The 20705-nt window shown below is 37.0% G+C and overlaps 2 protein-coding genes across 2 annotated transcripts in view; one reads left to right on the top strand and one right to left on the bottom strand.

The window, feature by feature from the left end:
* APPL2 (adaptor protein, phosphotyrosine interaction, PH domain and leucine zipper containing 2) overlaps positions 1 to 2138 on the top strand; it is a 36705-nt gene extending 34567 nt beyond the window's left edge. The window contains exons 20-21 of the mRNA XM_010566327.1: positions 45 to 92; positions 929 to 2138. Coding sequence (XP_010564629.1) covers positions 45 to 92; positions 929 to 1057 — 177 coding nt within the window. The 3' untranslated portion in view covers positions 1058 to 2138. The remainder of the gene's footprint in view (positions 1 to 44; positions 93 to 928) is intronic.
* Positions 2139 to 5330: 3192 nt separating this feature from the next.
* The window catches only part of KIAA1033 (KIAA1033 ortholog), a 47003-nt gene continuing 31628 nt past the window's right edge, over positions 5331 to 20705 (bottom strand). The window contains exons 21-35 of the mRNA XM_010566367.1: positions 19752 to 19857; positions 18807 to 18923; positions 17663 to 17831; positions 17371 to 17525; positions 15740 to 15814; positions 15013 to 15117; positions 13345 to 13479; positions 12494 to 12602; positions 11725 to 11791; positions 10947 to 11033; positions 10263 to 10410; positions 8836 to 8932; positions 8156 to 8352; positions 7092 to 7191; positions 5331 to 5799 (exon numbers count right to left, since the gene is read on the bottom strand). Coding sequence (XP_010564669.1) covers positions 5732 to 5799; positions 7092 to 7191; positions 8156 to 8352; positions 8836 to 8932; positions 10263 to 10410; positions 10947 to 11033; positions 11725 to 11791; positions 12494 to 12602; positions 13345 to 13479; positions 15013 to 15117; positions 15740 to 15814; positions 17371 to 17525; positions 17663 to 17831; positions 18807 to 18923; positions 19752 to 19857 — 1735 coding nt within the window. The 3' untranslated portion in view covers positions 5331 to 5731. The remainder of the gene's footprint in view (positions 5800 to 7091; positions 7192 to 8155; positions 8353 to 8835; positions 8933 to 10262; positions 10411 to 10946; positions 11034 to 11724; positions 11792 to 12493; positions 12603 to 13344; positions 13480 to 15012; positions 15118 to 15739; positions 15815 to 17370; positions 17526 to 17662; positions 17832 to 18806; positions 18924 to 19751; positions 19858 to 20705) is intronic.

Below are 20705 nucleotides of genomic sequence, written 5' to 3'. Positions count from 1 at the left end.
AAAACCAAACCAAACCTTAACTTTACATATATTTCTTTTATTAGATTTGCTATGCCATTAGCTTGGGAAAGGAAATCATTGAGGCACAGAAGGTAAGTTTGTTTCATTCCCCATGTCTGTGTTGTGATACATCATACTCTGCTTTTGGTTGCACCATCCAGGTACCTCTGGTGGGCCTAAGTAAAAAAGAACTGCTATTTCTCCTAATGACAAAGTTTGGCAGACATTATTTAACACAGCCCTGCGGTAGTTCACGCAAAAATAAACTCAGTCGGACTTTGCAGTAGCTTGATTTCAGCTAAAATTTGCCACCGTAATCAAATTCAGAACTACAAATCTAGTAGTTCATGTTAAAGGAAGCTGTAAGTAAAGCTTTAAAAAAAACCCAAACAAACTCTTTGGGATGATGTGTAAGTTACACACATGGCTGTTTCACTTTTAGAAACTCATATTCCTTCCTCCCTTAGGGATGAAAAACACACAGTGTTTTTCTACTTAAAACGAACGGCAAAGTTTATCTGTACAAAGATGTGATGCTGATACATTAATATATGCTCTATATTGTCGCTGCTAAGATTTCAGAACAAGTTGGGGGAATGAGCTTTTAGTTGCAGGCAATAAGCACAGGTATAATAAATTTATTTAGACAGTTATTTTTCTCTGTGTTTTTCAGTAATTTTATCAATACCAGATAAGAACAGCAAAATAAAGGCTCAGAATGAATTACCTTTTTTTTTTTTCTTATATACCTAAGGGGTGGTTTTACTGCACCAAAAGGGATTATTTGTGTTTCAAACCTTTAGACTAAAGATTGTCATTAAAAAAAAAAAAAAAAAAAATTGCAAAGCCTTAACAAGAAGTACTGGGAAAACAGCATGCTCTTCCAAGATTGCTGCTGCCTGCTGAACTCTCGTTTGTTTTTCTTCAGGACCCAGAAGCATTAGCTCAGCTAATGAAGTCTGTGCCATTAACAAACGATGGAAAGTTCATGCTTCTGAATGATCAGTCAGAAGGAGATGGAACTATACATGAAGAAGGGGAGGAGTCAGAAGCATAAAAAGCTCCTGTCGTTTCCTGCAGCCTGTGTGGGAGCAGGAAAAGCAGGGAGCCGTTTTGCAAGAATCTCTGGTTTTCAGTCATCTGTGTGCACACGAGGCCAGCTTCTGTCCTCCTGCTAGGGAGAGCGTGGCGTCCTTCCAGTGGAGCTTCCTCTGGATGTACAATAGAACAACAGCAGGACTTGACCTTTGAGGCTTTTTGCATTTGTGACTGTCAGGTGTAGGTCTGCTTGGGAAGCTGACAATCTCCGGGAATGTTTCAGCATTAGCCCCTTGCTGCTGGTAGTTAGGACAGCACAGCTCTCAGCCACAAAGGGTTAATCTCACTTCTTCAGATTTACAGTGCCAGCAGCCTACAATTCCACTGAAATTAGGGCAAGCTGTAAGCTGGCAGCTCCTTTAACAAATATCAGGCCTCAAATTTCCTGCCGTAGTCAGTTTTCATAGTTTGCATGATTATGTGCATCTGAATGAAGGTTAAAAATGCACTATTTACTTTATTTTCAGATGAAGTTATTTTTAGTCTAGTTTTAAGTGTAACAAGATTTATCTTTTGTGCTAGCCTATTTACAAAACAATTTGTTAAACACTAAATTTTTCCTATTAATATAATCTATTTTTGTATTGCATCTAGAATAAGCTTACAAAACAAATCTAAGTGCCTACTTGTACCTTCATGGGGACTGCACTCACATGTTCTGTAATTAAATAATGGACATAATGTACCCCTTGATTTATTATTCTAAATACCACTGACATGCAAACATCAGAAGTAGTCAACAAATGTGGCATGTTAGTCCTGTGCAGTTTTTCTATGGTTAGGTTTCTTAAAAGTTAAGTTGCCAGAGATGATAATTGTAGGACAAATAAGTACTTTTGTAATAAGAATTCTTTGTATTTTTAACATTATGGTGACATGCAACAGCTGAAACTACCAGCAATCTTTGGTTTTAAGAAACTGAGCAATAAAAAGCTAGATTGTAAGTCTACAATGTATTGACTAGTCTCATAGTACCCTCCTAAAATTAGACACTAGCTATATTTGGTGAATAAGTTTAGATTTTTTTTTTCCCCTCCAGTTTAACCTGAAAACATGAAACTATACTTTACAAGAACAAACAAAAATAAAAAAAATAAAGAGTAGTTGGGGGGGCTATAATCTGTGGCATAGTTTATATTAATCAAGGTAAGGCAATTTGAACAAGTATGGCTGAAATTCCTCAAACTTTTAATTTAACTCTTCTCAATCACTTACTAGGAAACTAGATTTTCTGTAAGCAGAATCTGTGCTACAGCACCTGAAAGATCCCCATTCGCAAGTGTTTGACATGGAATAAATTCAGTTTAGCTGGTTATTGAATGTTTAAATGAACCATGGAAGAAAACTGTTAGTAACTGACACAAAAACTCCTTCATAAATAAAAGTTGAAGCTGTCTTATCAAAAAAAATGAACACCTAAGTAAACTGATGTTACTGAAGACACTAAGAATAAGGTTCTCAAAATTGCATTTATTAACACAGGTTTATGTACATAATGTTCTCTACTCACAAACCAAAGAGACCGAGGTAACAAAATACCCTTTTGTACAATGAGTTAGGAAACATTAAGTGTTACATTTGGTCCTTTGTACCTGAGAAGCTGAAAACAGCTGTTGTTGATGGACATCAGATGAAAACTCAAATTTACTTCTGATTACAGACCACATTAGGACCTCCAGAACCTGCCCTTCAGCACCAGCCCTTCGTTCCCCAGTCAAGCACAGACCAGTGGGGTGCTGCTGGGGCCATCGCTTACACCAGTCCGGCTCAGCTGCGCTCTGCTCCCCCTAACCACGATGCTGCACAGAGGAAGGGCAGGGCAGCCCCTGCCTCTAAGGGCACAGCACCATGGCAGAAGCAGGTTGCAAGACCTCTGGGAGAGCAGCTGCTACCCCTTCTAGGTGTGACAGCCTTGTCACAAGGCTGGACACGCAAGGGCAGTGGTGGCAGCTGCCTTCTCAGGGAGAGAGACTGACCTTCAGCCTGTCCTGCCCCTGTCTTGAAGGAAAATAAACGAGAGATCTGTTTTCTGTCCCTGCAGCAAACTCCTCATCCTCACTTTCCTTTTATCACCTCTGGGAATTTTGAGTGAGCATGGTCAGGTTAGTTTGGGGGATTTTTTGTTTTAGCTCCATCATCTCATCTCCAGAAAAACCCGTTAGGGTCCATGATGTTCCTATAATCGAAACAGGAGGGCAAAAGCAATGAAAATAGTAGTAGCACCACAGCAAGAATTTTGCACCTCTTTACAGATCCTTGTGGGGAGGGGGGAAGGATTTAATGTGACTCTCACTGAGGCATGTGTGACATCCAAATCCAGGATCCACCTTCTATTTCAGATAAGAAAAGTTTTCTGCATGTATATGCTGCTCCATGACAAAGAGAAGGAAATATAAACTACAATCCTGTATTTTAGCAAGAACAGCTGTTATCACTGTACATATTTGTGTGCATGTGTATATTTTTGCCACAATACATTCAGGTCTCCCAGATTAAACAGGGTTCTATAAAAACAGGTTTATGTCTTTCCTGTAGACTTCCCATCACCAGAACCACAGGAATTTGTTAACCACCATACATTAAGAAAATGCAGAGTTCAATTTATGTTCAACTGCAAAGTATTACCTATCCAAGATAGTGTCTTTCCAAAAAAACACAAGGGAAAATACAAGTGCAGATTTTACTAGAGCACGGGTCACACCGTGGCTGTACGTAGCTACCAAGCAAGTCCTGGGGGAAACAGGACACCATCTACACGTGATTCTGCAGTTGCTGGGGAAGAAGGAAAGGTGGTGCTTGGCCACTCCAAGCCAAGGATTTACGTGACTTTGGATGAGATAATATGGAAATACGTACACTGCAAGTGCAACAGCATGGAAATTAGCAGCAGCAGCAAAAATGCCGATCTCAGCGGTGCTACTGAGTATTCAGTGCCAGCACAACTTGGTCAAAAAAGGAAGTGTACACAAATTACAAAAAAAAAACCTGTATCAAAATAAAGCAAAAATACAAATCAAGTAATGCAGCATTCTTTAGGGCAGTCTCTGCAATTACAATGAATTAAAAATAAAAACTTTAATGAACCCAGCTGATTTACACAGTCCATGAAGCTTCTGTGTCATGTTTTCAGAACCAACGAAAGGACTTTCCTACCAGTCTGGTCTTTCCAGCTGCAACAAAACATTTGTCCTAGCTTTCTGAATGTTGAAGTGACTGGCAGGAAAGGGCAAAGCAGAAGTAGGTCAGGAGTTGTCTTAACCAGCAACCCAAGGGTGGGTGGAACAATTTGAACCATTAAAACAGTGTCTTTTTTATAATTAGAAGATATGAAAGAAGCTGGCAAGTACAGTCTAAAAATATAGCTAAGAGTGCCAAAAAAAAACCCCAAAAAGTAATTCTCAGTTGGACTGACTGGAATAGTTTATTCTAGTTAGTAAGTCCTACAAGTGTTTTATGTTCTGGGAGATTAAACACAACTATATCTTTTAATGAAAGTGGTGTTTACTTTTAAGCCAAGTCTAGCTACTTAAGTTAAAAATCTGAGTAACTCTTGCACAATCTAGATCCTCTACTTGCAGGCATTAACAGATGTTGTATTTATACAGAGTTCTCACAGTGTTCAGCAGCTTCTGAAGCCTGCAGTGCAATTATTGTTAATAATCAGGCATGTAAGACTGTATGAACAACACAGACAGTACAACAGACCTACAAAGGCTAGGAAATACAGAATTGAGGCTGAAACTTGCAATTAGGCACAACATATTCATGAAGTGTAAGATCACTTAATAGTTACAGACACCCATCACACAGTGTCTGGTCATAAAAGGAAGAGCTGATTGTGGTTCTGTCTTGGCTCTGGATTTCCTTACTTCTGTAGATGCAAATCAGACCTTCGGTATGAAATGAGAAGTAATTTATTATGTTAACTTTTCTGGTTTTCCCATTCTCTGATATGGGGGGAAAAACAGCAGGGGAAAATAAATGCCTGACAGGATCCTAAGTTCCCACAGTGCAAATAATATCTATAGGAATAATAAGGGTTTGTGGAATAAAACATTAATAAGGATTTCCATTTTGTGTAATAGCTTGAACATACACTCACAACATACACTGTTATACCTCCAGTGTAATCTGTGACTGCATTAAATACAACAGGACTGCGTAAAAACAAGTCTGAATTACTTTTTTGGACAACAGATACACACAATATCTTGATTCACTTTTTTTCTGGTTGAAGAGGTACACCAGTTCAAATCTTAGACCAATGGCCTATGAGTCTTTTTTTTTTTAATGCTATGTTAGAGATGCAAGAATGCATCTAAAAATCAGTAACGTTTTTTTCATCTGCACATCTGTACTTTAAAATAACTACCTCCAAGGTCAACATTTTAGATAATTATTTTCAATCTAAAGAAAGTGCTGTAAATAATGCAGACTCCTGAAAAATAGGAGTTTCTACCAGAAATATAGACAAACACTGACCTAGCCTCACTGGATGCTAGCATACTACTGTACATTTTCTGTTGGGTTTAACAGAGCAAGTAAATCTAGAGCTTTTACCCCTACAGAGTGTTACTGGTAACGACAAGAACATGAATTATTTGAGTATGTAATATCACCCGTACCAGCCATATCATTTCACAACAGGATCTGCAGGTGTAGAGTTGGCAAGATCTCCATTGCTTGCTTTAACAGATTCTTCTACAAAAATAAAGACATGGATCATGTTTAATATTTTATTCAGGGCAGTAAAACCAAAAGCGTTAGCATATGTATTATGCTGATGTCATAACACACTTGATACATTATACCATGGTCAGCATATGCAAACTGACCTTCCAGCACAAAGGGTCTTGGCCCTATGACAAAATCTGTATTTGGGGCGAAAGGTTTCTTCAAGCAGTAGAACTTGTGTAAAGATTACACATACACACTAACACATTTTGGAGAGTTCAAGTCCAAATATTACAGTAGAAGGCAAAGATACTATCACGTTCGAAACCTTTCACTCCGGTATGCATTTCAAGCTTTTCTCACCACAAAACCCATTTTTCAGGGAACTGAACACATATCACAGTGATTATTTAACCTAAAATATAATTAAGTAACTGATGTTCTGCAGAATGCTCTCCTAGAACTGTTTTCCTAGTGCAGAAGAAAACTGATCTTTGGCTCCAATGACTGTAATCTCACAGGTCGCTTGTGCCTTTGTCAGAACCACAGTGGAAAATTATTTACCAATTCCATTGTTAATATACTGCTACCTGAGATTAAGTAACTTCTGGCTGAACTGCACTTCTGTATCTTAATCCTTGGGAGCGCTCCCATTTCTTTGAAAAGAGCTTTCCCATACCCAAGAGAATCTTCCAGAATTCATGAGGGAAAATATATAAGCATGAATATAAAGCACAAAATACCCATGTTACCTAGTCAAGAGACCATACCACAAATTAAGATCCTACCCTTCGAATATAATTCAATAGTAGACCAAAACATATCATAAACATCTGAAAGTCACCTGTAGTATCTGCATCATCTGCCTACGTAAGTTGAAGAACAGCTGGTAAACAACAGGTGAAAACCACCAGTTTATTTCACACCAGCTAAGGTTGTGCAGAAGAGGCCATCATTGTCAAAACTGGTAATTGAGAGGGCAAGTATTATGCTGAAGTTACTGAATTTAGTATTACTGCAAGTATGCAATTCTCCCTGTCCCAGATTTTTGGGGGTTGGTTGACTTTTTTGTGGTTTTGGGATTTTTTGGTCCATCCCCCCTGTCCCCCTGAAGCCCAGTTTGAAATTCACCCATTCCAAAGAAGGCCTCTGTGAGCTGTTCTGGACTCCTCAATCACCTTTGACCCCATAAAACTTTCTGGAATACTGAAATCAACCCACTAGCAAGAAAGCAGCTACGGAAAAAAGAAAAAAGCACCTTCACCTACAAAGGCACACCCTCTCATAAGCCAAAGTGTTCTACGTATAGCATCACCCACCTTCTTTTTCTTTCTTTTCCTGGTTTTCTTCTGCTGCAGTTTTATCTGCTCTGAAAAAAATTCTTGCGCTACTTAATGAGAAATAAAGGAGTTCAAATTCCTAAGGGAAAAGATACAGACGAGGAGCATCAGTGTTTCACAAGTATAAATTTGTAGACAAATATAAACAGGATTTTTCAGAAGCATCTAAAAGGCAACTACATTTTAGTATCTAAATCACTTAAATACTTTTGAAAAATCTTTCTCCATTCATATCTTGTTCACATGCATTTTAAAGCAAACATCAGCCAAAAACTTTAAAGGGTAATTTAAGTAAAGCAGCATCAGTGCAATAAATCTGTTGCTAATCTACTGAGGCTGAAAATGAGGTTTGTAGCAGCAGTGAGAATTTGGAGCAACTTGCCCATGGAAAATCATGCAAGCCAATAAATTTAAGTGACCACAAGCTTGATCAGTTTCTGAACAAGGTTCAGTGATGTAAGGGGTTTTTTTAACAGAGGAGCAAACACAGTGCACACTCATGGGAGTCATGAGGACATACAGAGCTTTATCTATTTCAACAACAGATACGCTTTCGCAGAATATAATCATGGGCTATTAATAAATAGCCAAGTACAGATTTGTCCCATAGCCTCCTCAAATCAAGAGCAGAGAGAGAGAGAAAGCATTTACACCACCAATGAAACCTGAACTGCTATGCTTCAAAATTCAAATGCATCTTTCACAGTGTTATGTAAAATCTTTGTTATGAGAAATTTAACCAAAACGTTATTCTCTCCTATTTAACCATTTAGGTTTTAGCTGCATTAGATTTCAAACTCCATGCAACAAAGACTTCCAATCAACCAGGTCAAGCTCCTGCCTCACTCAAATATAACACACACTTAATGACATCCCCTTCGGATCATACATCTCAAGTCTTTATACTCTTTTTTTGCATTGTTGCTGTAGACAAAGCTCTGTGGTTTTTGCTCTTGATAAGCTCTGTCAGAGAACAGATACCTGAATTGTGATGGGTAAGTGCAGAACTCAATACAGAACAGATAACTAGACCCATGTTATACCTGTAAACAAACTTCCAGTCGCTTGTGTGTAAGGTTCATAGTTTGTAGTAGTTTTTCATCTTGATTAGTGGACTGCACATTCTGTTGCTTAGCTACTGCTCTTATTTCCTTCACATACTTCTCTCTAACAGACTGGAACCAATGCAGAGAATCAAACTCCTGGTACTGATCCAAAAGCTTCAGAATGTAAGCCACACCTATAGTCATTAACAAAACATGTACCAAAGTCAACATGCAATTTGTAAAATGTTTTGTGAATGTCTTTAATGGATCAGCCTAAGCTGATAATTCCCACACATAGAAAATTTAAATTGCAATTAATTTACAATTAAATCTAACAGGAAAAAATCACAACAAAGAACAAACTTCCATTTTTTAAAACCTCACAACTTATCCAAAGACTTGCACACCTCCTCATCTGCTGACATCTGCAAGCTTTGAAAGAAATTGGGGAGCACCAACATACGACAAAACTGTCTGCTGCCATCTCAGCTATTCCATGCTTAGGAGATTCTGAACACAACAATAGCCCACAAATCCACTGTGCTGAAGCCAAGACAACCCAAATTTAAATTATGGAATTTTTAATTATGGGAACACACAAAATATAAACAAAACTTTTCCTGCAAATATCCATTGTGTTGGCTTACCCAAAAGCTAGTCAATGTGCTGAAACTTACCCATGGCAAACCCATCATCAGTGAAAGCTGCTCCACTTTTGTTCTTCTTATTCAATTTCTCCTTGCAACTGATCGAATGCTCTACAAAATTGAGGGTCTGAAAGAGTGAAAAGCTGTCTTGGAATCATCAAGAGAGACTCACAAGTTTTAAAAGGTATTTGCATACATGCTGTTACTTATAATTCCACACCCAAAACTATGCTAATCGTGTCTCCCTGCATTAGGCATTTTTGCATGAAAACTTGTCCCTTTTCTAGATTTTTTGGGAAGGAAATAAGTTAAGCTTTGGAAAACATTTGCATATGCATAAGTAAAAAAACCAAAGGTACATCTTCACTGTTCTCATTAGACTATTACTTTGCATTCTCTTGGTGATTACTAAAGGTAAACATGTAAACAAGTAAAGGATAATTAAAATAGCCCAGGTTCTGGAAAGCTTAAAGATATTAGTGTTTTAAAGCTACAGTATGTTATTTCACTCTATTTAGAATACAGTAAAAATATTTCAATAGTCTTACATTTATGACGATGTTGAACAACATATCCAGGTAGTCATATCGAGCAATGGGTATGTGTATACAATAACCACTTGAGACACGGAAACATGTGTACATTAACAACTTCTCAAAACCCTACGACAGTTTCAAAGTTAACTACACTGAAATGCCTTTTTAAAACCAAAATGGGTGGTATATTCCTGAAACTGTATTTGTCAGAAAAAACTCCACAAAAGGGAAGAAAAAAAAAAGAACAAAATATTTATCATAAGCCTTTACTTTCCCTCACTTCTATCACCATGACATACCTGTCCTCTCACACTCTTAAGTTCACAGCTCATCAACATTCCAAAATTAGTTTCTAAAATGGGATGTTACACATGAATCTGTTAAGATTGTTTAGGCCTTCCAACTGAACTGCTTCCCAATGCCCAGAATGCTGCACTCATGTGTGCATCACCAGTTCAGTTGGACTCTTTCTAAACAAAGCTTATTAGCAAAAGCAGGTCCAATTGCAATAGAGAGGGCCCCCATTTTACTGCATTAGAACATGGCATTAAAAGAGTGTGAAGATACCTAATGTGATGCTGAAAGCACACACACAAGAGCCAAAGAACATGGTTTTAAACTCCCTTCATCCTTGATGTTCCCATTCCTCCTTTTTCATCTCAGCTTCTCTAAATTTGATTCAAACAGGAGAAGTAGTTTTTAAAGTTACCTTTTGAGTGCTAATACATGAATTGATGTAAATAAAGAAAAACATGGCTCTGGACTACTATCAACAAAGCCATGCTCAAAACAATCCCACTCATAATCAGGAAAGAAAGTAGAGTATGGTAGTCAACAGCGTAATACAAAATATGTAAACACAAACCTGATCTGATACTTTTTAAAAAAATAAGTACTGGTACCCACAATGCAAATACTAACCAGTGGGGGAACAATTATATAGAAGTTCCGCAAATGCATATTCTTTGGACTGCGGAACTCAGGAGCAAATACATCCACAAGCATTTTGAAGTACTCCGTTCCTTCTGCAAAGTTACGTGCGAGGTCACCGAGGACAGAGTCCAACTGCCTGCAAAGGATAAGCAATGTGTTACCTGGTTTCTGCTAGAAGTTTCTTTGCTTGCTCACCCCTTGGGGTAACAACCCTCTCCACCCTTTTGCTACACTCACAATCCAGTATTCGGACCGGAGTGTCCAAGATTACACCCTAGCTCTACAGCCACCTTGAATCATGCTTCTTGGTTTCATTTTCTCAAAAAAGGTCTATGAATAGAATACTTGCATCTGTTTTTCCTAAGGCCCCGAACATTCTGAAAGTAGATGTCAGGCATGTGGTGAGTAAAGTTCATTAGCCTTTAAGTCACAAGGATTTTATCAAGAAACCTGGTTCTAACAGTCTGTTAGTACCAAATGTCACTTCGCATTCTTAAAACAACTGCTTCTACTTTCTCTGCTTTAAAGAAGAGCAAATATTTTTGTATAAAGTCAGTTGAACTGTTAACACACACACAAAAATGCAACTAATAACTGCATTTATAACTTTGAAATTACAACACTCTCATCCCATTCCTTGCCTGAGACCTCAAAAGCATGATGTTAGGGTACCTTGCTGCTTTTTGTGTTTCTTCTGAGAGTCCTTCTTCTTTCACCAGCTCTTCAAAGTTAACAATATCTTCCAGATCAGGAACAAACCTGAAAACTTACTGTTTGTTAGGATTATGCTCAACTATATTCACTGAAGTATCTACCATAATTTATAATTTAGTTAGTCTTCTGGGCTCAAACTACTTGCTTGAAGTTATATCATATCTGCCATACCATTCTTATCCAGGCACTATTACACACACATTATTTGTACTTCTGCTTTTACAGGCTACCATCTCCTCTCTCTAGCACTTGCTGCCCTTGATAACTGTAAGCTTACTATTATTTGCAAGAAAACCAAGTATTTCTTTGTACGTAAAAGTCACTATGTTTTAATGACCTTATATAAACACAGATAATCATCTATACAGAAAGAAGTATCAAAGAAATGTTTTTTCCAAGTTCCTCAAGGCTGGTATTATTTTTCTTTAATGCACCCTTGAAGTGATTAATGTCAGGAATTACTGACTTAATTAATGCCTAATGACTTACATGTACATTCTGTTAACTCTTTTGCAGAGTTTTTCCATAGAATTTGTTTGATTTTTAGTGTTTATGGAATGATTGTACAGTTCTGAGTTCCAGCACTGTTTTTGATAATTCTGCTTCAATGAAGGTATAAAAACAGACCTTTTCAAAATTTATGGGGGATGATTAAGAACCTAGGGAATATCAGCATAAATAGGGAGCAAAGGAATGAGAAGGAACAAACAGAAAGATTAAATATTTGTGGAAGTACCTAATTGCACTACTACAGCAGTGAAGTCCACCAGATCTTATCATTCGTACATAACCCATAGCGTTGCCTTTAAAAACAAGAAAAAACAAGGAAGTAATTTATAATTACTTAAATACATACACACTCTTCATAACTCCTATAAGCTCCGAAGTATAAATTAAAGTTGCCATATAGTTCTGGCAAAGAAACTGTTCTGAAAGCCAAATTTTAAAAGTTACATTGAACCCTGATATCAAAAGTCTAAGTAGAGAAATAAAACACAAATGCATCATCTAGCAAGGTTATGTTCACTTTTGTGATAGCATAAGGACCAAATAGTACAAACTCTTTCCACTGGGCACATTAAACACTTGTGCAGGACTGATCTGAACTTGCATCTACAGCACCAGTGGCTGAAAATACCATTGTAATGTCATGCATCACTCGAAGTTACTTCAGCTGGATATATGGCCATTTTCTGAAATATATGAACTTGAGTAATATTTTTTTACTTTGAGTGTAAAAAAATCTGGATAAAATTCAGTTCATAACATAAAGAAAAGAACTTAAAAGAAAATGGGGATCTATGCAAGCTGTAGCTATACTTGCAAGGGCCACTTCTGTGTGATTAGATGAGAGTATTTATTTCACATGGGCTACAAGTGAAGTACTTTCCATTTGACTGGAGTTAAATCTAGTTTTAGCCTGAACTAAAAGTTCAGTTACTAGACAATGAAGATCTCTTCCATTTAATAACATTTATAACATTTTCTTAGATAGCATTTCATACCAATTTGACTTATGAGTTGTCTGAACTGGTCAAGATAGCTCTGGCCATCCGGGGTTATTCCAAGTTTCCTGATGCCACGGTTGAATTTATCTGCTCTTTCAAATGGATACTAGAAAAATATTTTAGAATAATTTGTAAGAATAATTACCTATCTTTAAAATTTTTTTTCATCATATCAATACAATTATATTTGCAATGTATTCCTACCTCACATCTACAGCTTGATTTTTTTTATAAATTATACACCTGCCTGTCTATATTAGTTCACAAAAGTCATTTGGCTAAGTCACTTCTGCAAGCTGAGAAGTGAAACAGAAATGTTACTGTGAACAAGAAAGTAAAATAAATAAGCACTTGACATAGCACAAATAGACTGCCAGCTTCTTTGTAAATACATTGTCTCTTGCATTTTTGAGAAATCAGTTTTCCAGCATGGAAGATGACACCCCAGTCCCCAAATCTTGACATACTGGAATAAGTGCTACACGTTCACATCATTTTGGATTCAATTTGAATAATCTTATTATTCAAAACAGAAAACAACTGTTAAGCATGATTTGGACCAGAAGTTTAGAACCTCCAATGGATTATGACTCCATCAAGTCATTGTTTTCAGGTCACCAAGAGAATGATTTCAGCCTACCTCATATTTACAGAGCAGCCAGAATGAAACAAAGCCATCCTGAATACAGACATTTATATCACTACATTTTGCTAGGACAAAAGCTGTCACTTTGTCTGAAGATGCACATTTAAATAATAGGAATGTTATGGTTTGGTGCACCTTTAGTCACATGAAAGTAGCACTTCTTTTAGCCAAGTTACTCTCAGTCCTTCAAAAATTATTATACCTTGTGATCATTTTGATCCTTGACTTCCCTGAAGAATCTGATGTCTTTGATAAGTCTGGATTTAATATGTTCATCATACATGAACTGGCTAAAAATATAAAACTTTTTCCTCAAAAACTGGTAAGTGAAATTTACCTAGAAGAAAAAAAAATAGTCAGATCAAGAAAGTTAGCAAAATAACAAGCCTATCTAGCAACCAATCTTCAGTAGATTACCAAGTCACTTGTATGTATATAGAAACATCTACTCAGTTTACTTCAATTTTTTATTCTCAACTTATCTTTTCAATTTCACTGGTTTAAAAGAATAAAGAAAACCCTTCTCCTGGAAGGCCTACTCTCTTCCAGGAAGGGCAGGGGGACCAAGGGACAAGTTAGCTATTTCAGTTTGATGACCTGCCCTACACAGCCACTAGTTTGTGTTTGGAATATCCTGTAACTGTCCTTTTGAAGCAATACAAACATTTTGAAGTTGAAAAGGGCAGACAAGCTCAACTTCCTCAGTCAAGCTGTGGAATCTGCATAATCTCCTGACGCATCTTTTCACTTCCTCAAAGTTTTGTAAAACACTTCCCCATAAGGCAGAACCACACTCCCACCCTATGCAACTCAATTACTTCTCATGTCTGCATAAATAACTTTACTCACAGTCAGAAGTGACTAAATCTACAACACCAGGAAATAAAGTGAGTAACAGCATTTTTTTGAGTAACTGATATCCCCATTGTCAGAAGAATAGCGCAAGGGAAGTTACTTCCAATAGTGCAAGAAATCATGAAAACCTAACTTTTCTAATCATCGCTGCTTCTATATAGTGACTGGACAGTGGGTTCAATATTTCAGCAAGTTTTTTTGTTGTTGTTGTTTTCTTTGGGGTTTTTTTGGTTTTGTTTGTTTGGGGTTTTTTTGATGGGGCCAGAAGAATGGAAAAAAGAAAACAGCAAAGAGGTAGAAAGAAGTTGAGCAGCAGATTGGAAAGCACCAACCTGGGAACCACAGTGATAACTTCCTGCTGCAGTAGGCATGCCACAGAAAGTGCCCTTATCTATCTTGCAAAGAGGTAAATGCCTTCGGCTAGTTAAAATGACCACCTACGCTACAGACATTAAAAGCATGGCAGTAAGAAGTCACAGCCTTCCAATAAATGATCAGAGATCTGTAGCTTTTATTTTGCAGATTGAAAAGCTGAGGATTAGCTTAACAATTACAAGAGGAACTTAAAAAAAAAATTAACATTGCATTTCTTCAAGATTTGCTTTAACTGCAGCAAAAGTATCCGTCTACTAAGCGTTAATAAGGAGAAACTTAGAGCATGCCAATTTATGCAGACAGCTTAGAAATTGAAATTTCACTATGCTAGTTTCATAAGTATTATTTATCTTTACTGAAATCCAAAGTCCCACCAGAACATCTATATCATCATTGATGTGTTTTTAGATCTCTTCATTAACTTTTATGTAACAACTGGAAGTGGCATACGTCTCAAGAGATTACGACATTGATTTGTGTCACATCCAAGAACTGATTTTTTTTTTTTATTAATGCACACACAGAACATTATTACTGCATTATTAAAATTGCACAACCAAATAAACCATTAGGAGATACAAGTTTGGAAGCTTTTGTGCACTATTAAAAAAAAATCCAACAGCAGCCAAAAGATACTCACTGTTGTGTTCATTATTCCTGTTCCGTGAGTTCGAATTGAATTAGCAATGTGTCGGATATTGATAGTGTTCAAGTGTTTGTTATTACTTGTTCTTTCAATGAAGATCTGAAAGGCAGGAGGGGAAAAATGAGGTTATTTACCCAAAACTGATAATTTATCACAGAATCAATCTAGGTAACTCATTCCCTATTTTGTACTTTTGACCCCACTATATACCATGGCAATGAGTTCCACTACTGAATTATGTGCTATGAGAAAAAGTACTTCCTTTTCTTGAAGGAAGCTGTTCATTTTTGTAGTGGGCTCCTCATTTTCACATAGTGAGAAACCACAAAGGTTTGTTCCCTGTACATGTTCTCCATGTCATTCACTACTTCATCTCTCTAATAACCCATTTTCAGATACCCTTTCTTCAAGTTGAAAAATCATATATTTAGTGTGTCCTTATAGAGCACCCAATTATCTTTGCTGCCTTCTCCTAGCTTCACTGGAATATTTGACATGGAGTGATCCTACTGGCACACTGTACTCAAAATATGCTTAGAACATTCTCTGAGACCTATCTACAGCATCCCCAAAAGATGTTTTTCTAGAGCAGCAATAGCTATTTTACAGCTTGTTATTATGTATGTTCAGCTTGGGGTTTTCTTACATGTATACTACTCTGCATTTCTCAAACCCTTCAAATCAGAGCCAAATCCAGGAAAAAGTATGGGATGTACCTTACCTGATTATTCAGATTGTAGAGGTAGCGGGATACAAAAACATGAATATTTCTCATGATTTCCAAAACATCCAGACCCTGAAACAATATTATCTATTGAGAATTATCATGATAAAAAATTCTCAAAAACTACTGACGTGCCTAACCACTAAGGTGCACAAATACTATTTCTGTAGTTACTTGAAAGCATTTTAGAAAGCAATGTTTTCGCTTTGCACAATGAAGAATCTTTTAACAATTTTCCTTCAGTGTCTGTAAGATAATTCTTACAGGAGAAAAAAAGCAGCTTAGCTCACGTTTTAACATTTACACTTCTGCTGGGTTTTTTCCAGCTTCCCCTGAGAGTAAGGAATCCTCCAGTCTATTCCACAAGCCCCAATTAAAAAAAAAAAAAAAAGACGACAGAGATTTGGCTGTTCTCATATTCCAGAAAATGGAATCTTGCCTTAGAAATTTCTATAGACACATAGATTTCTACAGAGACATAAGCAACTAGCTACTTTTTGATATCATTTTGCCCAACCCGTCTAGAGGATTGAGGTTTTGTATTTACAATATATGTTTTACAATTGTTAAGCTTGAAGGAGTCCCTTTAGTATCACTGTGCATAGAGAGAATGCCATTTAATTTATACACTCTACTTCCAGTTGTGCCAAGGATTTTATCAGGATTTTTCTGGGGCTGGGGGGAATGGAGTGTGAGGTGTCTTTGTCTTGAAGTAAAGCTCATACCAGAATGAATGTTATGAAACCAATGTTGTGAGATGACTTTATTCTTTATAACAATGTGATGGCCAAATACTACCAATAGAAAGCTAAAGCTGGAAATAGAAACTAATCCACAGCACTTTCATACCAAGAAGCAAAGCAGCTAGAGTTTTTAGTTCTATGCCCTCTTTCAACATAGGAAGACACAGCCACCATGAACATTAGAAAAAAAGAGGCTGTATTTCTAAGAGCTTTCACTGATGTGCTAACCCAAATGAGGGAATGAAGCCAACTGCCAAAAATATCCAAGATACTAAAACTCTTGAAGGCAATTCTTCACAAACATGCACTTTTTCTTTTGCACTGATCCTGTAACAGTTAATGCCTTCACCATTAACTTGATGAAACTACAACTCTGCTCTGTATATAACCATGTTTAGCAGTTTCTAGGAGGCACTGAGTCACTCTCCTACTAAACTAAGTATAGATGTCCCAAAGTCCTCAATGTCCAGCCTGTGAAACATTTTCTCTTGATGATCACTAAGCAGAACCTGCTGAGAAGAAAGCAATAAGCCAGGGAGAAGACCCACCATTCAGAGGTCATTCCAGATGTATTGTTTGCCAAATTGCTGATACTGAATTTTCAAGAAAACATTCTCTGACTTTGTACACCCAATTTCATTTTAGTAAATCTTACGTTAAAAAAATGAATTATATAAGTCCAACATGAAATTAACTGATATTGGTATTATCTCCAAAGGTATATAAAGATCCTGTCTCAGAAGTTAACTAGAAATTAAAGGTCACTTTTTCCAAAGAGCTCTCTAATCTTGGGTACTTTCATTTTAACGACTCAGTCCTTTGAATAGCTAGCTACTATGACAGTGTAATGGAACAAATGATATTCATATCTGGTGGGCACTGTACCTGTTCCAGAGTCTGGCTCGGCAGATGTGCTTCAGTCATACTCAAACCATAGCGTTGAGTTGCTAGGTTTCTCATTTCACTGTAGGTGGCCCAGTCATGAAGAGCGACAGTTGTTAAGTTGTAGAAGGTCTTGTCCAAATAGTGAGTTACATAAGCTGTAAACACAGAAAGATGAACTGAAATAATACTACCTATTTAGTTAGGGAAGTGTGGAAAGAAGTGAGAAGATATACTAAGCCAAAGCGTAACAAAGATGAAAGTAATGGAATCAAGCAAATGTATAACTCCTCACCTTTTATGTCAATGAATCGATTGAAAAAACGTATTGGGTTCAGAAAGAAGAAGTGAGCTAGATCCTTCATACCAACTCTGAAGGGATTTCTGTCATCGAGCTTTAGGTGTGTATGAACTGATAAGCGCAGGTCCTTTTCTATCTCTTTACATAATTTGTCCAGCAAATGCTATTCAGGGAAGTAAAAAAACCAAAAAGTCACATTCCGTGTCCACTTACAATGCTCTGTTAGCAGAGCTAACATATCTCTCTCCAGAGATACATAAAAGATTGATTAAATTACTGAAGACAGCTTTGCTTTGGCAGTGCCATACATGTCAAAGTGAATCAATACTTGGGAACTAGAAGGATATTTATTTCCTGTGTTCTTGTTCTAGTATACAATAGCAAGACAAAGCTACACAGCTCAGAAAAAGGTAAAGGTTTAGCTACCTAATGCCATTCTGTATACGATTAAAACTTCCACATAGGAGTTTAACACAATTTAAACTTAAGTATTCTGACTTCTCATCTTAAGGAGAACCACGCTAAGAGCAATCTATCTAGATAATAGTAAGACCCAAGTCAGTGAGGAAGAGTCTTGCAATAAGCCATCTGGCCTGACTTTCTGCAGAATATGTAATGTTTGGTTTTGAACTAGTCAAACAAAAAAGAGTGGTTTAAAGGTTAAAACCTAGGACTTGGGAAATCTGAATTCACATTTTCTCTCTGTCAAACATCCCTTGTAATTCTAGATAATAATTCACTAAAGAGGCCACCTACATTTACAGAGCCTTCACTACTAAAAGCCATGCATACATACTAAGAACAGGAGTACTTATTTTGGGCATTCATACAAGCAGAAGATAATGTGACAAAAGGCACTCCTGTCTACAGAGTCAAATCTGTAACTGAGGTTTTGCCAATGTATGTAATTAAGAGTGCAGTATTTTCATGTTCCCAGCCAACAGAGATACCACTAACAACAGGTCTTAAATGACCAAAATCATCAAGTGAACACTTTCTTATTTATTAAAATACTTCACACCAACCTCAAAGGTCTCTGCTATTTTTATAGATCATATCAGGTTTGGTACAATAGATACTGACCTATAAGATATTCCAAGCATAGCAATGCCTTTAATTTCTATTCACAACAAATTACCTCATTGAGCACTTCCATGATTTCTTTGTCATAGCATTCCAGAAGCACCTCGTAAGATTCTAAGTGTCTTGCCTGCATCATAGCAGGTACACAGTCCCGTAGCGCACTAAACATATACTGGAAAAAGAAACTCTTATGCTTAACAAACAGATTGACAGACATATCAACAGTATCTCAAATAGTATTCAAAGCTAACAAACAAATCAAAATTGCTAGTCTTCCCACTTTTATTAAAAATAGACTTCATAAGCCCTACTAAGTTTCCTGTCCTTAATGTGTTCATCTGAAGTATTTAGGTGCTACGGATCCATTTACTGGAAGGTCATAATTATTAGCTATTTCATCTGAAATTATTTGCACTATATTCATTTTAGTACTGTAACTGACCATGGCATGCGCAACACTGGAACAGATGATTGATTTTTATCAGGATTAGCATGCCAAAGTATGATTCACTTCTGCAGCAAATACTTGATCCTTCAAAGAGGGAAGGAGAAACGGGGGGGTGGAAAAAGCTACAGGACAACTATCCCACACAGCATCACTGAACACAGCGATACATGCTTTAGAAGTATGTAACCACAATGTGGAACAAAGGCTTTTAATGTTCAAGTCTAGCAAAAGGTGTTAATTTCAAATTAGAATGAATGAAGAGAGGAACAAAGAGACAGACAGACACACAGACCCAGAGTTAACAATAGCAACCTGAGATTTTTAGAGCTATCTAACAGATACACTTTAATTAGATTTAGAACAAAGATTGCTTTTATATATCCTCCAGATTGAGAGATTTCTGCCTCAGTAGTAATTCTTGCCTGGGTTTAATTTTTTTTTTTTTTTTGAGCTTGTTCCTTAAGAATTTCAGTCTAAGCTTTACCCTCTCATCCTCTGAATCCCTCCCACTACAGTGGCTGGTTAAACTAAGTTGCTAACAGCATTACTTACATGCAGTCTAGCAGAATCAACCGCATTTTCATACACATCATCCAAATAGATTGGAAAGACTGCTCGATGCCAGTATAAGAAACGACAGTCACATTGTGCTCGAACTCTAGAATACAAGATTACTTATTAGACACAGATTGGAGAAGCCATTCTTCTAACACAGTGATATTTATTTTAGTGTGTTTAAACTAAAACCAACTGCTTTTCAAGCCTAAGTTTTACATGGCTACTTTAATGTTCCAGATGCATTGTCCTTCAAAAGAAAGTTCTTTAATAAAGAACTCTTTATTTCTTGTTTTCCACTAGGCTGTCTATAAATAAAAGGTACCTGCTTTAGAAAAAAGGTTTACTCAGTCTCTGAAAGAATTAAACCTTACATTACAGCAAAATCCTAAATAACTACTTTCTTATTGCATGCAATTAGTAGCCTAGAGGTCATATTCTAGATTTGTCCTGTTAAGTCAAAAAAAGAGAAAGAGCCCTCTCGTGATACAACCTGTGTACAACACTTATCCCAGGAATTTATCCCATGAGTCATCCACTGAAGGTGTTTGTCTCTCTCCATAAAGTATGAATGGAACCCAGATATTCACCTGGCTTTCACATGGCCAACATTATGTAACTTGGGTGTCCACTGAAACTACAGCAGCAGTAAAACATGGCGTCACATGTGAACTAATAGCCTGATCTCCCAAACAGACTGGTATTAACTCATAACTCTTGGGTTTGGGTTAAGAGGAAGACTTCAGCTGAACATAAAGCCAAGTCATCCAAGAAAGTAACAGAATTTCTAAACAATCAGAGAAGTGGATTACCTAATTGGCAACAGTTAGGTAAAATATGACTTGCCCAAAGACCAGTGAGCTTCAGGCTTCACTCTGGAATTCTTTCTGCACATCCCTAGTCTACAATACGTGCAAAAAACACCACCAGCATGCAGCTACCAGATTTTGC

This window comes from Haliaeetus leucocephalus, unplaced genomic scaffold (assembly GCF_000737465.1).
Source record: "Haliaeetus leucocephalus isolate CR32 unplaced genomic scaffold, Haliaeetus_leucocephalus-4.0 Scaffold206, whole genome shotgun sequence".
In the NCBI taxonomy this organism is placed as follows: domain Eukaryota; kingdom Metazoa; phylum Chordata; class Aves; order Accipitriformes; family Accipitridae; genus Haliaeetus; species Haliaeetus leucocephalus.
This window is presented reverse-complemented; position numbering and strand designations above follow the sequence as displayed.